General features: G+C 43.2%; 3 protein-coding genes across 4 annotated transcripts in view; all 3 read right to left on the bottom strand.

Moving 5' to 3' along the window:
* Positions 1-514: 514 nt before the first annotated feature.
* LOC106590435 (beta-1,3-galactosyltransferase 1) lies at positions 515-4,219 on the bottom strand. Its single transcript, XM_014181480.3, has 5 exons — positions 4,088-4,219; positions 2,590-2,975; positions 2,219-2,349; positions 1,727-2,116; positions 515-1,552 (listed from the first exon to the last, which is right to left on the bottom strand). The coding sequence occupies exons 1-5, from the start codon at positions 4,090-4,092 to the stop codon at positions 1,340-1,342; spliced, it is 1,125 nt and encodes a 374-aa protein (XP_014036955.2). The 5' UTR covers positions 4,093-4,219; the 3' UTR covers positions 515-1,339.
* Positions 4,220-6,894: 2,675 nt separating this feature from the next.
* Positions 6,895-15,924, bottom strand: LOC106590431 (beta-1,3-galactosyltransferase 1). The gene is made up of 4 exons (XM_014181469.3): positions 15,632-15,924; positions 8,837-9,347; positions 8,459-8,665; positions 6,895-8,128 (listed from the first exon to the last, which is right to left on the bottom strand). Exons 1-4 carry the CDS (start codon positions 15,661-15,663, stop codon positions 7,730-7,732), a joined length of 1,149 nt encoding a protein of 382 aa, XP_014036944.1. The 5' UTR covers positions 15,664-15,924; the 3' UTR covers positions 6,895-7,729.
* A 263-nt stretch (positions 15,925-16,187) lies between these two features.
* Positions 16,188-21,066, bottom strand: part of LOC106590410 (zinc finger protein GLIS2) — a 36,659-nt gene continuing 31,780 nt past the window's right edge. For both annotated transcript variants that reach the window (XM_082966190.1, XM_082966191.1), the window contains exons 7-8: positions 20,287-20,405; positions 16,188-19,775 (exon numbers count right to left, since the gene is read on the bottom strand). In XM_082966190.1, coding sequence (XP_082822316.1) covers positions 19,048-19,775; positions 20,287-20,405 — 847 coding nt within the window. In that variant the 3' untranslated portion in view covers positions 16,188-19,047. The remainder of the gene's footprint in view (positions 19,776-20,286; positions 20,406-21,066) is intronic.

The following is a 21,066-nucleotide window of genomic DNA, read 5'->3' as shown; positions in this document are numbered from 1 at the left end:
TAACGTTAGCTGTCTGGCTTTATTAGCAAGCCAATTCACACCCTAAACTCAATTATTTGATCAGATGAGTTGGCTAATGTTGCTCAAAATGTCTTTGGCTAGCTAACGGAGAATTCGATCCAGCTAGCAAGATACTGAACAATGCTAATACTTGTTCTGCCACACTTTCTCCCTCACCTCAAACTTTCCAAATGCCAGTTGTTTTTCGGTTAAAGCTCATTAAGTACACTTCATCACCCCCATCTCCGTGGTCAGGCTTCTCACCTAACGTTACCTTGTTCAGGGGATGCGCTGCTGTAACTGCCTTTCTACTCTCTGCTGTCTTTCCAGAGCATGTGCTGATGCTGTAACTAGCAAATTGTTTGTCTCTTCAGTCGCTTGCTGCGCCGCATTCTGTTGTTACGTAAATTACTGATCCTAGGCCGTCACTGAAAATAACAATGTTTTTAACTGACTTGCCTAGTTAAATAAAAGGTCAAATAAAATGTACAACATTAACAATGTCTACACTGTATTTCTGATCCAATTTGATGTTATTTTAATGGACAAAAAAAATAAAAAATCCCAAAACAAGGACATTTCTTCTGAACGGTAGTGTATATAACATAAACATACTGTTGACATGTAGGCTATTGCCTTGTGTGGTATGTTGACACTAATGTAGGTGTCATAACCAGCTATAAAATAGCACAATATGTCACAACAGGTCTAACTATGTGTCATGACATTGTTATGACCATATTATAACAAGTTACATCAGCTGTTATGACATGGTTATGATTGTGTTATGATGCTGGTGTCAAGTAAAGTGTTGACAAACTTGGAAACAAGGCTGCATGGGATTTCCCTTGTGCAACTCCTTGCAGCCAATGGCAATGTCCACTTTAGGTATAACGCCGGGAGCCGCTTGTGGATTTGACAGTGCCACCTCCGACACTACCAATACAACCACCATGCGGGTGTCGGCTAGCACGGATCTGATAGGATACAGTCGTCTTAAGGCTCTAAGGTATTATACAAATATGCAGCTTGGGCTCTTTTTGTTGAAGCATGTGACAGTTGAAAGGTATTGAGACAGGCCCAATAAGACCTCTCCAAAACCTATCCACCTTCAATGCACCACAGTCAGTGTAAATGGAGGGGTTGAGGCACACATTAGCAAAATGCCAAACAACCTATGGATCTCCCAACAAGACTGAACGGATGTCTCTTATGCAAGAGCTAATGTCTCTTACCCAAAGTTTTAATTCAACATTTCCAGGAAGGGAAACATACAGGAAATGTCTTCATGTTCATTTCCAAACAGGAAGAAGCAATGGTTGCTTTGGTGATTACCCTCTCAGCACGGCGGGCCGGGCCTTGTGTAGTCCTGCCAGTACCTCAGCAGCTGGCTCACTCTGGTCGTCATCACGGCAACCACAGTGGACAGTTTGCAGCGTCCGTAGCTGTAGATGGGGTTGACATCAAAGAGAGACTTGCTGGGAGGATCGGTGGGGGAGATGCCCAGCCGCTTCAGACACATCCCCAGGTAGGCATCCTCGATGTAGATGGGCTTGAATGAGATTACTTAATTAATGGATGAATGACTGGATTAATTAAATAATGAATGGCTTTATGAATGCCACATAAGTGCTACCAATGAATGAGAGAAATAAAGAAAAAAAATTATACTTTAAGTCCCATACATAGGAACATTTGTTTGGCAAAATACAGAAAATCAACATACCTTGATCTGTGGAGAGACCCCCAGGATCTTCTTGGGGAGGTCCATGGACATGATGTAGCCAAACCCCAGAGGGTACGGGGGATACTCCGACTCGGCCATCACCTCATAAGGCAGGAAGAACTTATCGTCTGGGTTTCTCAGTACCGGGCTGTGCCACCAGACTAGACCGGTCATGTAGTTCTGTTTGGGAGTGTCAGGGTTGACCAGCATGGAGACAAGGTTCTGGACGTTGAGGAACACGTCTGAGTCAATCTTCATGGCGTAGGAGGCCTCGGGGCACCGCGAGACGAGCCACTCGAGGATCAGCATGGTCTTGATGGTCAGGTTATGGTAGGTGTCCATGAAGTCGCTCTGGAGGAGGTCGTGGTGCGCCCGGCTCTCCTGGTTCACCTTCAAATCAGATCAAAATCAACTCAAATCAAACTATTTAAATAATAACAACCCCAACACACTTAAAACAAACAAAAAAAAGCTAAAACAATCAAGACCAACCTTCTCCTGCAGCTTCTGAGCATCTGGTCCTCCAGGAAGTCCTAGCATGAATAGTGTCTGTACCTTCTTCCCCTGCACCAGGGTCTCATTACCCCACGTCCTGCGGATGGCGTCCCGGGAGGCCAGATTACCTACCAGAAATGTACATGTTAAAAATACAATAATTACACAATAACACATTTTACTGTAACAATTTCTTCGTCGGCTTTCACAAACACTTGAAAAAAAGCTAGTTTGTATTGCATTTTTAGTTCCTAAATACATTCAAAATGTATTGGAAACAGGTTATCAAGTCACTTCACATGCAATGGATCATGTTAGAATTGAAAACAGAATGTGTTAATCTTGTGTGAAATTTCCAGTAGGGTTACCAGGTGCCACGGGGGCCATCAGCACCAGGAACGGGGCCTGATTCCCGTTCCGACACTTCTCCGGCTCATCCATTACGAATTTGTACCCCCGTGGGTATGCCACGTGGTACCGCCCGGGATCCTCCCATTGGACACCATTCCGATTGGTCAAGACACGTGTGTTCACCTGATCATCATCAGGAGTCTTTCCAGTGTGATTAGTCCTGTCATCATCAGGAGCCTTTCCAGTGTGATTGATTACCGAGGGTCCCTGTGGGTCGTTCCACCAATTCAAGGCGAAGGTGGTGTAGGTCACTGAGACAGCCACTGCCACCAGGATGAATAAAAAACAGGGTCTTCTATACAGGCTTCCGGAAAGGGCTGTACATGATTGCATCAGAGCTGGGCTGATGAAGAGAGAAAGGATAGAAAGAGTGAGAGGGGTCAATGGTTCATAGGTCAATGGTTCTTGCCACACTGTTGTACAGAAGTACCATTTGAATGTATAAACATTTCTTGAAATCACCCCTTACACAGCAAACAAGAAATATAAATCATGAATATATTGTTAAGATGAATATTAATATTTTTTATTGATCGCTCATATACTGTATAAGACCAAGTGATATGTGCAAACCATATGTGCACATATCACTTGGTCTTATAGAGGTATAGTATATGAGATATCAATTAAAAATATCTTAAAAACAATATATTGGTGATTTATATTTCTTGTTTGCTGTGCTCGTTTCTTTTTTTCCGAGTTCCCAGTTGTTTTGAACGCGACATCTGTTGCAGCAGCGTCATGTTATCAGGGGTCTTGAAAGCACCAAGAGTAGGCTATATTGCATAACCACGGTTTGCTTTGCCCTTTGTACATGAGTTTGTTACGAAGACTATTGCGTCTGGTATGCTGGTGGTGTAGTTAGACTACAATAACTATTCCTTGGCTGTCTGACAATCACATAAATAATGAAATCGTATAAAGACAAACAAGTGTTTGAAGTCCAGGGGTGGGCAACTCCAGTCCTCCAGGGCCTGATTGGGGTGGGCAACTCCATCCCTAGCAAACACAGCTGATTAATCAAATTGCATTCTAAACTGAATATCATGATTAGGTGATTATGGAGTTGGAGTGTTAGCTGGGGCAAAACTGTGACACCAATCAGGCCCTCGAGGACTGGAGTTGCCCACCCCTAGACCATGGATATCCAACACCGCTCTAGTTACTAGGTGTGCTGGATGTTGTTACACCCCAGCACTAAAACACCTGTCATCATTATGTCTTCAGTCGGTTTATTTGACTAAGGCGTGTTAGCGCTGGGCTGGCATAGGCTGGAACTAAAGTTTGCACACATCCAGTAACCTACTCTAGAACCGGCAAACTATATTTGATGACGTTCAGTGTAATCGTAATCCCTGTTGACTGGATCGCGATAGTGTGAAATATAACTAACACACCCTCAAAAAAAAATAGCGCAATGTCTACAAACAAACTCCAGCTTTAATTGACACATACCTCATGTTGTCTCTTGGTATCAAATCCGGCTCATGGCTCTCAACGGGATTAGCACCTGGTTGACGTCTTCTTTCTCCTTCCTCAAGGTACGTTGACGACGGTGAGCGAAAAAATGGCCGCCCACAGGTAGAGGAGGAGCCACTGTAGGTTGGGTGCCTTTTGTTTTTTATTCTCCACAGCCCCTCCCACACACCGCACGCTCAGCCAGCTGCATACCTGGCTACAGGTCAGGAGAGGCCACCACTGACAGATATAAATGTATTGTGTTGAGCTGAAACGATTGCCCTGACTAAAAAGTGTATCTGTTCTACGTCATATATTTACATTTTAGCATTCTATAAAGTTCCAGATAGAAATGTATTGTATATAGCTGACACGTTGCATCACAGAAAAACATGTATGTTCTATAAATGTGGCAAAGAGGTCAATGGAACACAGACCGTGGGGGATAGAAGGACTCCGGATTGGTGCACGTTCAACAAATCTGATCTAACAACGTGGATATTCATAAAATCCGTCATGATGTATGTATTGTAACAGGCCCTTAATGTGAATACTAATGTCCATTTGGATATACACTATAAATACAAAAGTAAGTGGACATCCCTTCCAATTAGTGGATCCAGCCATTTCAGCCACACCCGTTAATGACGTATATAAAATCGAGCACACGGCCATGCAATCGCCATAGACAAACATTGGCAGTAGAATAGCCTTACTGAAGAGCTCAGTGACTTTCAAAGTGGCACCGTCATTGGATGCCACCTTTCCAACAAGTCAACTGTAAGTGCTGTAATTGTGAAATAGAAATATATTGGAGCAACAACGGCTCAGCCGCAAAGTGGTAGGCCACACAAGCTCACAGAACGGGACCGCCGAGTGCAGAAGCATGTACGTGTTAAAATCGTCTGTCCTCGGTTGCAACATTCACTACTAAGTTCCAAACTGCCTCTGGAAGCAACGTCAGCACAATAACTGTTCGTCGGGAGGTTCATGAAATGGGTTTCCATGGTCAAGCTGCCTCACACAAGCCTAAGATCACCATGTGCAATGCCAAGCGTCGGCTGGAGTGGTGTAAAGCTTGCCGCCATTGGACTCTGGAGCGATTCGAACACGTTCTCTGGAGTGATGAATCACGCTTCACTATCTGGCAGTCCGATGGACGAATCTGGGTTTGGCGGACGCCAGGAGAACGCTACCTGCCCCCATGCATAGTGCCAACTGTAAAGTTTGATGGAGGAGGAATAATGCTGTGTGTTTCATGGTTCAGGCTAGGCCCCTTAGTTCCAGTGAAGGGAAATCTTAACACTACAGTATGCAATGACATTCTAGACGATTCTGTGCTTCCAACTTTGTGGCAACAATTTGGAGAAGGCCCTTTCCTGTTTCAGCATGACATTGTCCCGGTGCACAAAGCGAGGTCCAAACAGAAATGGTTTGTCGAGTTCGGTATGGAAGAACTTGACTGGCCTGGAAAGAGCCCTGACGTCAACCCCATCGAACACCTTTGGGATGAATTGGAACGGCGACTGCGAGCCAAGCCTAATCGCCCAACATCAGTCCCCAACCTCTAATGCTCTTGTGGCTGAATATTAGCAAGTCCCCACAGCTATGTTCCAACATCTAGTTGAAAGCCTTCCCAGAAGAGTGTAGTCTGTTATATCAGCAAAGGGGGGACCGACTCCATATTAATACCCATGATTTTGGAATGAGACGTTCGACGAGCAGGTGTCCACATACTTTTGGTAATGTAGTGTATCTAACAAAGTGGTTATCTTTGTAGTTAGATAGCTAGCTAACTTGCTTGACTGTTTATGAACTTCTGTTTGTACCACCGCACGGTAAAGCAACGCACAAGTTGAAAATATTGAACGCATGCGGTACACAGAACGCACCGCAGCCTAGTGCAGCATCCCCAACTCAACGTTGCGGACTGCTCCATTGACAAAGAATGACTTCCGCTGGAAAGCAATCTGGTGGACAAGAGGCTTAAGGCTGGGGTGTGTTCATTACGAAAACCGTTTACCATTTAGGAAACAAACGGAAGCAAACGGAACGAAACAGGGAGGGACCTACATGAATTCGTTCAATAGAAACTCTTGTTTGCGTTTTTTTCGTTGGCGTAAACGGTAATCATCTGTGTAATGATTGCGCCACGCTGAATGTTGCCGCGTTCACGTGCTACACGAAACTAGGACACTCAGAAATGTCTGACTTGTTGACACGCGGCACGTGTTTAACTACAACTATTAGTTAGCACGTCTGAAATGTCAGCGTTTCCTAGTTCCAACTAGCACTTGAACGTGGCATTAGTTCTGGGTGGTCTGGTGTATTGTGACCTAACAATACCAAGCAGAGAGAGATGTCTGACAGACCTAGGGTGTGCTCCACAAAAGGCGAGGCGACGCAACAACCACTGGATGCATGCCACTTCATCGACTGACAAATTGCTATAACATGTGGTTAGCTGATACTTAAAATACCTATGTAAGATCTGGCAGGAGTCGGCAACGTCTAAGAATATAAATTAGGTCCTATACTGCCTGCCTGTCTTCCTGACGAGTTGAAAGACTCTCAGCAATGGTATTTGTTTCCTCTTCACCTCTTACTCTTCATCATTTTCTCTCACCACAAGCACTTTTTCTGTTCCAAATTGCACCCTATTCCCTATATAGTTCCCTATTTTTGACCAGAGCCCTATGGGTAGTAGTACACTATATAGGAAATAGGGTGCCATTTGGGATGTAAACACTTTCCTTCCATCAGGTAGTTTATTTGGTAGAACAAGAGAAACCAAGACATGAGAGCAGAGTATAAAGATGCCTTTATTGTCAACACTTCGGACAGAGCCTTTCTTCTTCGAGACAAGTTAAACTGTCTCTCTTTTTTTTTTAAAGATCCCTGTTGTCAACTGCAATACATTCACCATGTCAATGATTTATGACAGTAATAATAAAAATGATTTATTAAACTTTTATTGTGCTTTTCATAACATAAATAATCTATAAGTGCTTTAAATGTATGATATCATCTTTGCTCATATTGTCACAGCGATGATGTCATTAAGAATAAAGAACATAGACACACACGCCATCATATTCCTAGCACAGGTGGCTGGTTGCACCTTAATTGGGGAGGACAGGCTCATATGGCTGGAACAGAATAAATGGAATGGTATCAAACACATTGTTTCCATGTGGTTGATACAATTCCATTTACTTAATTCCAGCCATTATTATGAGCCACCTGTTAGGGGATTTGAACTAGCAACCTTTCAGTTACTGGCACAACAATCTAACTGCTCAGCTATCTGCCGCCTTACATAAGATGCCCCTCAGACACTGATACACTCCCTGAATCTTAGTACTAGTACTAGAGTCAATGTCCGCACGGAAATTGAATAAACACAATTAAAAAAAATCCCATCAGAATCTGTCTGTTTAAGCTAGAGATAACCGTTTTATTGGATGGGCTGCGTCTCAATCCACCACATCCGCCAATGTCAGCCTTCCGCATCTGAGGTGGAAGGTGGCAGACCTACAGCAGTGTTTTTTCATGAAAATATACAGGTATATTGGATACCTAAAGACTTAGACTCTACCATTAGGATGAAAAAATCCAAAATTGACCCTAAATCAGTGTCTAGGGACAGGGTGAACCAGGTGTCTTCTTCAGGTCCATCCAGTAGTCCACTATCTGGGACGAGCGGATCACAATATAGGTGATGACTTTGGAAAATTCACAGCGATTGTACTTGCCGAGATAGGCCTTCCATTGCCAAGGATCTGGTGAGTTTGTGGGCGAGAGGCCCAGTTTCTTCATACAGGCGCCAACATAGGCGTCTTCTATATTAAAAAGCTTGATGTCCTTGGATACCTCCACGAACCTCACCGGCAGGTCGTTGGAGAAGACGTATCCCATGCCAAGTGTGTAGGTCGGGTAGCGGTTGTCGGCTAACATCTCTACCGGAACATACCATTTGGAGTTGGGGTTCCGGATGACTGGTCGATTCCACATCAGCATCCCCGTCAGGTAGTTCACCTTGGGAAATAGGAAAGGAATTTAATCTTTGTATGGAATTATTAAAGATTTAGAAGGAGAAAAAAATAATAAACTGTAACTTAGTAAATGAAATAGACAGACAGACAGACAGACAGACAGACAGACAGACAGACAGACAGACAGACAGACAGACAGACAGACAGACAGACAGACAGACAGACAGACAGACAGACAGACAGACAGACAGACAGACAGACAGACAGACAGACAGACAGACAGACAGACAGACAGAGACTGTTATAGTAATAAAGTTGTCCCCCAAAGAGGTGGAGGTTGGGTTGAATAAAATAAAATAAAAATAAAGTTCACCTTGGGGATGTCCGGTCTCAACAACATAGTCATCAGGTTCTCTACGTTGAGGAACATGTCTGAGTCGATCTTCATGGCGTAGGTGGCATTGGTGCAGTGGGTGGCCAGCCAGTCCATAATCACCATGGTCTTAATGGTGAGGTTGAGGTAGGAGTCCAGGAAGTTGCTCTGGAGTAGATCATGATGCACCTGGCTCTCCTGGTTCACCTTCAAATCAAAGTCAAGAGTCAAGACAAAGTTGAGTCAAAGTCAAAGTTAGGTCAGCTAAAATCAAAATCAAATCAAAATCAAATCAAACTCTTTTTAAATATTAACAACCCCAACACACTTAAAAAAAATAAACAACACTAAAAAAAAGCTAAAACAATCAAGACCAACCTTCTCCTGCAGCTTCTGAGCATCTGGTCCTCCAGGAAGTCCTAGCATGAATAGTGTCTGTACCTTCTTCCCCTGCACCAGGGTCTCATTACCCCACGTCCTGCGGATGGCATCCCGGGCAGCCAGGTTACCGGGCACCACGGGGACTATCAGCACCAGGAACGGGGTCTGGGTATTACACTTGTCCGGTTCGTCTACAATGAAGTGATAGTTACGAGGGTAGCCAAAGTGGTAGTGATTGGTTGGTAGCGGGCGTATAGTGGTTGAGGGTGGGGCTGGTACTGTGGTTGGGGGAATGGTGGTTGGGGATGGTCCAAGGGGGCGGTCGGGTTTGGTCCATCCACGGTAGTATGTGTACAGTGATAGGTTTTCCCACCAGTCTGTCTGGAAGGAGCTGTCAGGAAAAGCTAAGAGGATGATCAAGATGACCGTGGACAGGAAGAGGAGGAAGATGAAACACGGCCGCACCAGAGACCGCAGTGGTCGTACAGGGCTCTCGACCACAACTTGACTAAATGGGATAAGAAGAAAATAGAGGTCAGATTGGTAGATCAACATGGTCTCATTAGTATGGAAGAGTATTCGGGTCAAGTGAAGAGGCGATGGGTGGTGGTTGTTGATGTATTCGAGAATAAAGTGGCAATATTTTGAGAATAAAATACAATTTTAGTTTAGAGATTAAAGTCAACATTTTGGGAATAAAGTCGCAGTTATATTTATATAGGGGATGTGGTTAACTGCATGCCTCCCTGGCTGCCTGTTGCTGTGCACGTCACTGTTGAAATACTACCCGAGTTAGATGACCTGGTGAAACTATACTTTAGAATTGGCTTTAGTAACAATGAAATCCTTTCTCCTTAAGCACATAATAATCATATTATTATAAGTATTAGGACCTGGTTCCTCCTTCTTTTCAGAAGTAGGTACTACACCAGTTCGTGTGGTTACATACAGTACATAGGTAGAGACAAGTGGGTTGTGTGTGTGTATACAGCTGTGCGTGTCACACGTGTGGTATCGCCAAAGCAATACCATTCTAACGAACGGTGATGGTGCATTGCCAGACTGAGAAGAGACAGAAGTGCATGCATCAGTCCCTGTCATGGTGCCCTTCAAATTCGCGATAAGGTTGTCCTCAATCCCCTGCGTATGCCAACACGGTGCATACTATACTTTAGAGAATAACAGCTTGGTGCGTGCTCCCTGCCATCCAGGACCTCTATTTCAGGCGGTGACAGGGGAAGGCCCTAAAAATTGTCAAAGACTCCATCTACTGAGTACTATTCTGTTAAAATAGACCGTTCTCTCTGCTACCGCACTGCAAGCGGTACCGATGCACCAAGTCTGAAACCAAAGGACCCTGAACAGCTTCTACCCCCAAGCCATTAGACTGCTACACACACAACTCAACTGTTTCTACCTACAGTGGGTATCTCACCACAAGGACTTGGATGAAATACACTACATGACCAAAAGTATGTGGACACCTGCTCCTTGAACATCTCATTCCAAAATCATGGGCATTTATATGGAGTTGGTCCCTCCTTTGCTGCTATAACCTTCTCCACTCTTCTTGGAAGGCACAAAATCATATAGAATGTCACTGTATGCTGTAACATTACAATATTCCTTCATTGGAACTAAGGGGCCTAGCCCGAACCATGAGAAACAGCCCCATACCAATATTCCTCCTCCAACAAACGTTACAGTTGGCACTATGCATTGGGGCAGGTATCGTTCTCTTGGCATCCGCCAAACCCAGATTCGTCCATTGGACTGCCAGATGGTGAAGCCTGCTTCATCACTCCGCCAATGGCGAAGAGCTTTACACAACTCCAGCCGATGCTTGGCATTGCACATGGTGATCTTAGGCTTGTGTGTGGCGGCTCTACCGTGAAAACCCATTTCATGAAGCTCCCTGCGAACAGTTATTGTGCTGATGTTGCTTCCAGAGGCAGTTTGGAACTCGGTAGTGAGTGTTGCAACCGAAGACAGACGATTTTTACCCACTACGCGCTTCAGCACTCGGCAGTCCCGTTCTGTAAGCTTGTGTGGCCTACCACTTCGTAGCTGAGCCATTGTTGCTCCTAGACTTTTCCATTTGACAATAACAGCACTTACAGTTGACCGGGGCAGCTCTACCAGGGCCAAAATCTGACGAACTGTTGAAAAGTGAGCATCCTATGACGGTGCCACATTGAAAGTCACTGGGCCCTTGAGTATGGGCCATTATACTGCAAATGTTTGTCTATGGAGATTGCATGGTGCTAAATTTTTTACACCTGTCAGCAACGGATGTGGCTAAAATAGCCGAATCCACTAATTTGAAGGGTGTCCGCATACTTTTGGCCATGTAGTGTAGTTAACCAAATAGCTACCCGGACTATCTGCATTGACCCTTTTTGCACTAACTCTTTTGACTCATCAAATATGCTGCTGCTACTGTTTATTATCTATAATGTTGCCTAGTCACTTTATCCAATATGTACATATCTAAATTATCTCGTACCCTTGCACATCGACTTGGTACTGGTACTCGAACAGGCTGGGAAATGTCTCTTCTGTCATTCATAAAACTATATTTGCTTAGGTTGCTTGGCTCTACCATTCCTTAGAATATAGTTCCCAACCCTGTACCTCCAGTTCCCCAACAGTGCACATTTTCATTGTAACCATGGACAAGCACACCTGATTCAACTTGTCAACTAATCATCAAACTCTCAATGAGTTGAATGAGGCGTGTTTGTCCAGGGCTAGAACGAAAATGTGTACTGGTGAGTGTACTGGAGAACCAGGGTTGGGAAATACTGTTATAGAGGATTGGTTCGCTATAAATAATTGTACGGTGTTGAATAAAAATGTAGTACAGTGGTTGAAGTGTTTCGATTACGCATTTAGAGAAATTGCGCGTTAATACATTGTCGATATCCTGTATGCCCTCCCACCTATGTTTCCCACCTATAGTCCGCGAAAGTCAGCATGTATAGAATGCAAAAATTGACTAATATTTACCATATTCTAATAATTCTCATGTCAAATAAAAAAAAAATGTTATTGGTCACATGCACATATTTAGCAGATGTTATTGCGAGTGTAGAGAAATGCTTGTGTTCCTAGCTCTAACAATTCACAACAATACACACAAATCTAAAAGTAAAATGGAATTAAGAAATATATAAATATTAGGACGAGCAATGTTGGAGTGGCATTGACTAAAATACAGTAGAATATAATACAGTATATGCATGTGAAGTTAGTAAAGCAGTATGTAAACATTATTATTAATGTGACTAGTGTCATGATGTGTGTTTTGTCCTATATACATATATATTTTTTTATCCCAGCAGTCCCGCAGGAAGCCTTTTGCCTTTTGGTAGGCCATCATTGTAAATAAGAATTTGTTCTTAACTGATTTGCCTAGTTAAATAAATAAAAAATATTTAAAAAAAAATAAGTGACCAGTGATTCTATGTATATGGGGCAGCAGGTATCGCCACGGTCCGTGCAGGGGCGAAAATCTGATATCAACTTTGGAGGGGACAATTACATGAAATTTTCTCAAGAGCAATTCCTGAGGGGGACACCAAAAGTAGTGCTTTAACACATAGCCTACATTGTAATATGGTAAATGTATATTGAGGAACCAAAGAAATAAGGTGTTTGCCGTACTCCTAACTACCGGTACCCAAAACTACACAACTAATCACAACAGCAATACCATTGCCTTTAACAAATCTTAGTTCAGTCACCAGTTTAAGTTGAGAGTGGGGGTATCCATGGCATTTTCCAATTATGTTCCTTTTTTACAAGTCAAAAAAATGGAGAACCTTTCATAATGTTGCCAAACAAAGACTCAACAAACTTACCTGAGACTCCCTGTCTCTGCCAGTCTGTCCCTGCATATCTGTCCCCAACTCTGCTGTCTGTGTGCCATCTGTTGCCTGCTCTACCTAATGATATCATTGTGAAACATTTCCATTAGAATTTAATTTCTTTCTTATGAACATTTTTTCGACTAGTCTTTCAGATATTAGGCTACTAGGGTTCTTACTATGCGTTTTGGTGTATTGAAAAATACTCTGATGTCCGTCTTTTATTTTTGTGCCATTTTTCTACCTGGCTGGCTGGCTGGCTGGCTGGCTACACACACACACGGTGTGTAGGTTATTTACAGTAGGAGATGGGCTTCTATCATCTTCAATCATTCTATTTGGGCTTCGATCTAAAAGGTAGCTAGCAAATGTGAAACGGATTAAAATGACAAGAGTTGACAGCTGTATGAGTTCACCATTTACACAACATATGCTGCAACCTTTTGTAATTTTAATAGTTTGTTTCATATTGTCTGGCTTCCAACAATAGCTGAATTTGCAAAGCTAGCGAGCACCAATTCAGTTTCAGTGGTGTTTGCTATAATCTTTGCTACCCGGGTTAAATAAAAGTTCCCTTGTGACAATTTAGCTTTTGCAACGAGACCATTAAATATATTTAAGACAATGGTAGAAGAGAGTGTAGTTCTGTTCAGTTTGGACTTCAGTTCATTGCTAAGCTTATCACAGGGACTTTGAAGCACTAACTTACATCATCTGCATGCTGACCTTGGAATACATTGACGATAGCAAAGATTCCATCTTTGACGACGCCACATAAATGGAATAGGTACTAGCTAGCTTAATAGTTAATATTTGCGCGCTAGCTCTGCATATTCAGCTAGTGTGTGTGCGCGATTGACTAGATTAACCTCACGTCAGTTACATTCATTGAGTGCCTTTCAGACAGTAGACACGACCCCTCTGTTACCTTGCCAACTAAGGAACTGGCAGTGGATCAAACCATTGTGAGGCAAAGGGTGGGGGGGGGGGGGTCGCAATCTTTTTAAACTTAAAAACAAGCTATTAAGTGTCTATAATCAGCACAATTGCTTTCATTGCGTATTATTAATATTATTTAAATTACATAGTTATGTTTCAGTGATATATTGGGGGGGACAAATCATATTTTTCCCAGGATGGGGGGGGTCGTGTCCCCCCGGGATTTCCGCCCCTGGGTCCGTGCCATGGTGAAACTTACACTCTTGTAGATCTGAATTAATTGGATGGTGAAACTTGCCAGCCAACAAGAAAAGCAAGTCGAAACAATTCAGACATTCTTGAAAGTCAGGACAATCATTGTCCTGCAAAGAAACATTACTTTTATAGTTGAAAAATAATCAATTGCAATAAAGAAAGTTCGACAAAAGAAAATTCCACTGCTGTCAAACAGATAACAATATTGTCTATCTTTAGAAAGTTTCTAAAAGTTTTGACCTACTACGGTAAAATGCACTGTATTTTACTTGACTCGGAAACGGTACCCCTGTATATCATTATATATATATATATATATATATATATATATATACATACATACATTGATATAGTTATAGATATAGGCGCTATATACAGGGGGTACCTTATATATTTCATATATATATATATATATATATATATATATATACACATACTTCAGTTTATTTAGTAAATATTTTCTTAACTCTATTTTCTTACAACTGCATTGTTGGTTAAGGGCTTGTAAGGAAGCATTTCACGGTAAGGTCTACACCTGGTGTATTCGGCGCATGTGACAAATAACATTTGATCCGATTTCATTTGGACTTATTTGCATATTTTTGCTTCTTTCAAGTGACTGACCATGTTACTGTCAAATCACTTTGTGACAACTACTGCTGTAAAAATAGCTGTATAAATACAATCTGGACAAAGATGCTATCTTTAATACACTGTACAGCTAATTTCATGTATTTCAATAAGTACATAATAAGTATATAAAATTAAGTATATACCTGCACATTTTCCACATCATTACATACATTCTTCAGCTATGTATTCTTCTCCTTTTAGGGTAGATTGGGACAATCTTCTCAGAGAACGCCAAACATTCTATTTATGACTAGGGCCAATAGAAATTGCCTGATGTCAACATATTCTATGGAAATGTTACCCTATTCAAATCTATGGCTTCGGTTCTAGAGTAGACACTGCGTCTGTCTATTAAAGCTACTAACATGTAAATACATACAGAAGTAACATGTAGTTGATCTAGTTAGTAACTGGTTACTGTAAAGCACTGTAAAACTGGACCCTATTATCTAGAAGTAACATGTAGTTGATCTAGTTAGTAACTGGTTACTGTAAAGCACTGTAAAACTGGACCCTATTATCTAGAAGTAACATGTAGTTGATCTAGTTAGTAACTGGATACTTGCTGTCCCCAGTCCACCTGGCCGTGCTGCTGCTCCAGTTTCAACTGTTCTGCCTGCGGCTATGGAACCCTGACCTGTTCACCGGACGTGCTTGTTGCACCCTCGACAACTACTATGATTATTATTATTTGACCATGCTGGTCATTTATGAACATTTTCACATTTTGACCATGTTCTGTTATAATATCCACCCTGCACAGCCAGAAGAGGACTGGCCACCCCTCATAGCCTGGTTCCTCTCTAGGTTTCTTCCTAGGTTTTTGGCCTTTCTAGGGAGTTTTTCCTAGGGAGTTTTTCCTAGCCACCGTGCTTCTTTCACATGCTTTGCTTGCTGTTTGGGGTTTTAGGCTGGGTTTCTGTACAGCACTTTGAGAATATCAGCTGATGTACGAAGGGCTATATAAAAATAAATTTGATTTGATTTGATTTGATTTGATACTGTAAAGCGCTGTAAAACTGGACCCTATTATCTAGCACGTCAGTTAGTTTGTCCTGAGAAAAGCAGAGAGATGTCATTGGCTGTGCTTGCTTACCGTTTACATCCACTTCCTCCTTGTTTCTCCATGACTGCAGCCAGTTGCCCTCCTCAGAGAGACCATGGATCCTTGTGGCAGTGACTGGTGAAGAAAAGAACACCCTTCCTGTGTGTGTGTACGACCAACCCAGGACAATTACACCACCTCCCTCCCGTTTCAGGTCTATCCAGTAGGACACACTCCAGTGGGCTCTGAGCCTCACACGTCAATGGGTCTATGCTGGAGTTGGTGTAGCTTCACAGGTGTTCTGTAGCCTACAGGGAAGGGCGAGTGTGTGTGGGAGGTGGGGAGTTTTGAGAGAGAGAGAGAGAGAGAGAGAGAGAGAGAGAGAGAGAGCCTGCTTCGGTGTTGTAAAATGTTATGGCTTTGTTGACTTTGGATGTTGTCAGGCTAAGGGGAAACATCTTTCTTTCTTACACTGATTGCAGACAGTAGGCCTAAACACACACACACACACACACACACACACACACGGCATAACACGCCACCTGCCTACAACCCAGGAGAGTTGATGAACACACACACACACACACAGGTGACACAACAATGCCACTTGATTTGTTAATTGTTTATTGACGTCACGTCATCGTCATTAATGACATTTTCCGTTTAACAGTCCTCGTAAAAAAAAACTGAACACACACAAAGCTATGTCACCAATCACACCTTTTGTCAACTCTTTAAACAGTCAGTCATGAAAGCGTTGACCGTGGGGAAAAAATACCTATATTTATACATTTGCATTACATGTACCTGTACTTCATTGAATGTGCTGTGTGTATTTTCGGTATATTTCACTTATGATACATACATACATACAACCGGCACTTGGAAACATAAAAAAATACATAATAATAATAGAAAATCTTAATGTGCAAACGAGGATAAGAAATGATATCAGATGCTGGCCTGCAATAGGTAGACCATAGTCTAACGTTAACCCTTTGCGCATGTGTAGACTTCATATGTAAATTCACCTCTGTCCTATTTGTACTTTCTGTGTTACCTCAATATGGGAACCCAAAGTCTCGTGTTTTTCCAATCAACCTTACAGTTCCTGGTTTGTAACTACATTTAAATTCAACTGGCATGGTGGAGTTGCACATTGTTACATTCTACTTACAACAACGACTAAGTATTATTTTGTGTGATTTGTCTGTAAATAAATACAAATAATGAAGCTATTATAAGTACTACACAGTTATGTACACACTTCTGTTTACATTTGGTCTACTTATCTAATCAATAAAACCTGGATCAAATAGAAATCCCTAACTTGGCCAATAATACTGGATGCCAGGTAAGGTGTGCAGATCAAATAACAATCCCCTACCTTGTGTTGGATAAGCAACTAGCAAATAATACTTTTATGAGGTTTGTCGGCTTTATTGAGAAATGTCTGTCGCACAAAGGGTTAATGCGTCATCGTTGGGTTTGTAGATCCTGATATAGGATCATTGTCTTTGTGTGCGCCCCAAATGGCAACCTGTTCCCTATGTAGTGCACTACTGAGTAGCGCACTTCATAGGGAATAGGGTGCCATTTGGGACACACACATTGTCACCGAGTGACGAAATAAGATGGCAGTTAGTTGCGGTAGAGAGAGGAACAACTTCAACATTCAACAGAAACGTCTCGTCTTAACCAGAAAGACAAATAAAACATTTTTTTACACAAGTGATGAAAAGAAACAGAGATATCATACCTATACAAACTTGAGAAGGGGGGGTATGTAAATGCTTATGTAAGATAGATTCAGAATGTAGTTTGACAAGCTTCAACAAGACTGTATTTGCCCTGTAGTGTGTACCAAAGATTTCTACTGATTACCTTGTAACCTCAGGAGTCTATTTCCTACAGAATATTTTAAAGGCTGTTCGCTGTTCGGACCACACCAGATTTGATCCGTTTGTAGGATAAAAACATACAAGATATTTTAAGCTTAATTCATTCAACATTATTGGATTTGATCGTCAGTCATAAAACATGAGGTGTGTGTCTGAAATAGCACCCTATTCCCTTTACAGTGCACTACCTTTTAAGGAATACTATACAGGGGATAGGGGGTCATTTCAGATGCAGCCTAGGTGTGTGAAGCCACTGCAGGTCAAGTAGGTTGGTTGAGGGGAGAGGAAGGTGCGGGTCATTGTCAGCGAAACATCATAGCCAAACCACACCTCTGTTGTCCTGGCAACCAACCGTACAACTATGCAGGTGGCAGTTTATTTTTTTTATTTTACATGACAATGGAACTAAATACCACATTCTTAGCTCAGAGGACCCCAGGGTAACCGGGTAACATGAGTGAAGGCTACCCCTAACCATGCCTGTGTAAAAAAAATATTTAAAAAATAACAAAGGCGAATCCTAAACTTCCAGTTACATTTGAACTTAGTCTCCCATTGTCATCAACGTTTGACTAAAGTGGAAGTTAGAATCCACTCCACAGATGCATGTAGAATGTAGTTTGACATCCAACATGCTTCAACAAGACTGTGTTCACTCTGTAGTGTGTACCACATATTTCCACTGATTACCTTGTAACCTCAGGAGCCTATCCCCTACAGGGGATTTTAAAGGCTGTTTGTTGTTGTGAGTCTGAGTAGAGGGGGAGGAAGGAGAATAAAGTTGGCCCTAAACACTGATCTAAGGTCAGTTTTGCATTTTTTAACGGTTAAGGATGGTAAGCTGACCCAGGATCTGTGGCTACAGACAACTTCTACACAGAACAATTCAGTTCTGATGTGAGGCTAGAAAGATTAGACAGAATTTACCTGGCTCTCTACCTCCCCCTGGTGGCCATAATAGGTAAAGACACTGATATAAAACCCACTGTTATAGTGACTATCCAGACGAACAGTAGCTGTTATCGGTTATAGTCCATAGATAGTCATCATTTGTATGCAGCACAGACCCTAACAAAACATACAAGAGCATATTACCTCAATTCTCTCAATAACAGCTGCTTCTTCTTTACATTATAATGGTGATTACATAAATCCAACTGCGTTGCCACACAAATCAATTGGGAATGTCAATTAGGGATGTCCATTGGGAAAAGTCAATTGAAAAAGTCCATAGGGAATGTTTGAGGTACATTTCCATAGTTTTCTTGTTGTTTTCTTTAGCCTGCTGTTACTGTTTTGTGTTGAAATGATCATTTTTTCATGTCTGAAAAGGAGAATTACCTTTGACCCCCACGCAGCTTTCATAAAGCACCTACCCCCCCCCCCCCCCCCACACACACACACACACACATACACACCAACTGTCAGCTCCGAGGCATCGTTTAGGCACAAACACACACACAGAAACTTACACACACACCCTGTCCCTTGATCATAGAAATAGGCATGTGAGCATGTGTCCCAAGCTGAACACACACACAAGCTGAGCACACACACACCCTGGCCCTAGCTGACAACAGCTGGTTTGAGCACCAGCGCCCCAGGGGATTGAATCACCACCCAGGAAGGGAGGTCACGCCCCGCCCCTGTCCCTCCGTACCCTCCCGCAGACAAATTCAATACCTCATCCTCCCTCTCCTCTTCACACCCGTCCTCCTCCTCCCCCTCCCTCCTGCTCTCCCCTCTCCCTAGCCGCCCCAGACCCATGGAAGCCAGCCCAAACACGGATGCAGCCGAGAGTCCGAAGGGGAGCAGGGAGGAATCACACCAACCCAATCCCCCACCTCCCCTACCTAGTGAGAACAAGGAGGCTCCAGGGTGACCAAGTCCGCTGAGATCCAGGGGGCCACACATGGCCGAGAGGGGCAGCGAGGCCCCCAGATGGTGTCCCCCTAGGAGAGAAGCCACGGCGGCCCCTCCTGGGAGGATAATATGGGCCCCGCCGACATAGCCCATCTCGGAGACCCCTCCACCATTACCTCCGTGGAGACCACCCCCTTTGAGGAACACCCCGAGCCCGACCGAGGAGGCCTGTTCCTGGGTCGCGACGAAGTGTCCGTGGGCCTTGATGTGTTTGCGGAGGGAGCTGGGGTCGGTGTAGCGTTTAAGGCAGCCAGCCATCTTGCAGTAGTATGGCTTGTCGACGTAGTGGGTGCGCGTGTGCTTGAAGCGGTCGCTGGAGTTGGAGTAGCGCTTGCTGCAGCCCTCGTACGGACAGATGTACGGCTTCTCTCCTGGGAGAGGGAAAGAGGAGAGAAGGATGGGTGTGAAATTTCTTGTCAACTGACAGATCTTCAGACTGTGGAATGCATATGGTGTTAGCATTTCTTCTTGGACAGGTATGCCAGAAAAGCATCTTTGAATGACGGTATGCATGCATTAAAGATTATATGCCTGTGTGTGCGACATGTATGCATGCCTTTAATCCGACCCGAAGTAACCCACAACCACAATAAAAAAACACGGCGAGAGGTTCTGACAAAGAGACATAACAGCACAGCGGACTCTTAACCCCGCGAGACAGCCTTTAGGAGGGGAAATAAACAGCTGTTCTTTAGCAAAAATAATCAAACTGACCTGTGTGTGTGTGTGTGTGTGTACTGAGCTGTGTGTGTGTGTGTATGTGCGCATGTACTGACCTGTGTGTGTGTGTGTGTGTGTGTGTGTGTGTGTGTGTGTGTGTGTGTGTACTGAGCTGTGTGTGTGTATGTGCGCGTGTACTGACCTGTGTGTGTGTGTACTGACCTGTGTGTGAGCGTGTGTGTATCTTGAGGTTCTCCAGGCGAGAAAAGCTCTTGTTGCAGGTGGGACAGTGGTGAGGCTTCTCATTGGTGTGAGTCCTGATGTGGATCAACATCTTGTACCTGGGGGGAACACACACACACACACACACACACACACACACACACACACACACACACACACACACACACACACACACACACACACACACACACACACAGAGTGAATAAAGCTTTACACACTTACATAAGTGGTGAATATACACTGAGTGTACAAAACATTAAGAACACCTTAATATTGAGTTGCACCCCCCCACCCTTTTATTTTGGCCTCAGAACAGCCTCAATTCGTCAGGGCATGGACTCTACAAGGTGTCAAAAGCATTCCACAGGAATGCTGGCCCATGTTGACTCCAATGCTTCCCACAGTTGTGTCAAGTTGACTGAATTTCCTTTGGGTGGTGGTCCATTCTTGATACACACGGGAAACTGTTGAGCGTGAAAAAACCAGCGGCGTTGCAGTTCTTGACACAAACCAGTGCGCCTGGCACGTACTACCAAACCCCGTTCAAAGGCACTTCGATATTTTGTCTTGTCCGTTCACCCTCTGAATGGTACACACACACAATCCATGTCTCAATTGTCTCAAAGGCTTAAAACTACGTATTTAACCTGTCTCCTCCCCTTCATCTACACTGATTGAAGTGGATTTAACATCAATAAGGGATCATAGCTTTCTCCTGGATTCACCTGGTCAGTCTGTCATGGAAAGAGCATGTGTTCA

The sequence above is a fragment of the Salmo salar genome, chromosome 02 (assembly GCF_965601325.2).
Source record: "Salmo salar chromosome 02, fSalSal1, whole genome shotgun sequence".
NCBI lineage: Eukaryota > Metazoa > Chordata > Actinopteri > Salmoniformes > Salmonidae > Salmo > Salmo salar.
Note: the sequence above shows the minus strand (reverse complement) of the source record. Positions and strands in the feature narration are given on the sequence as shown.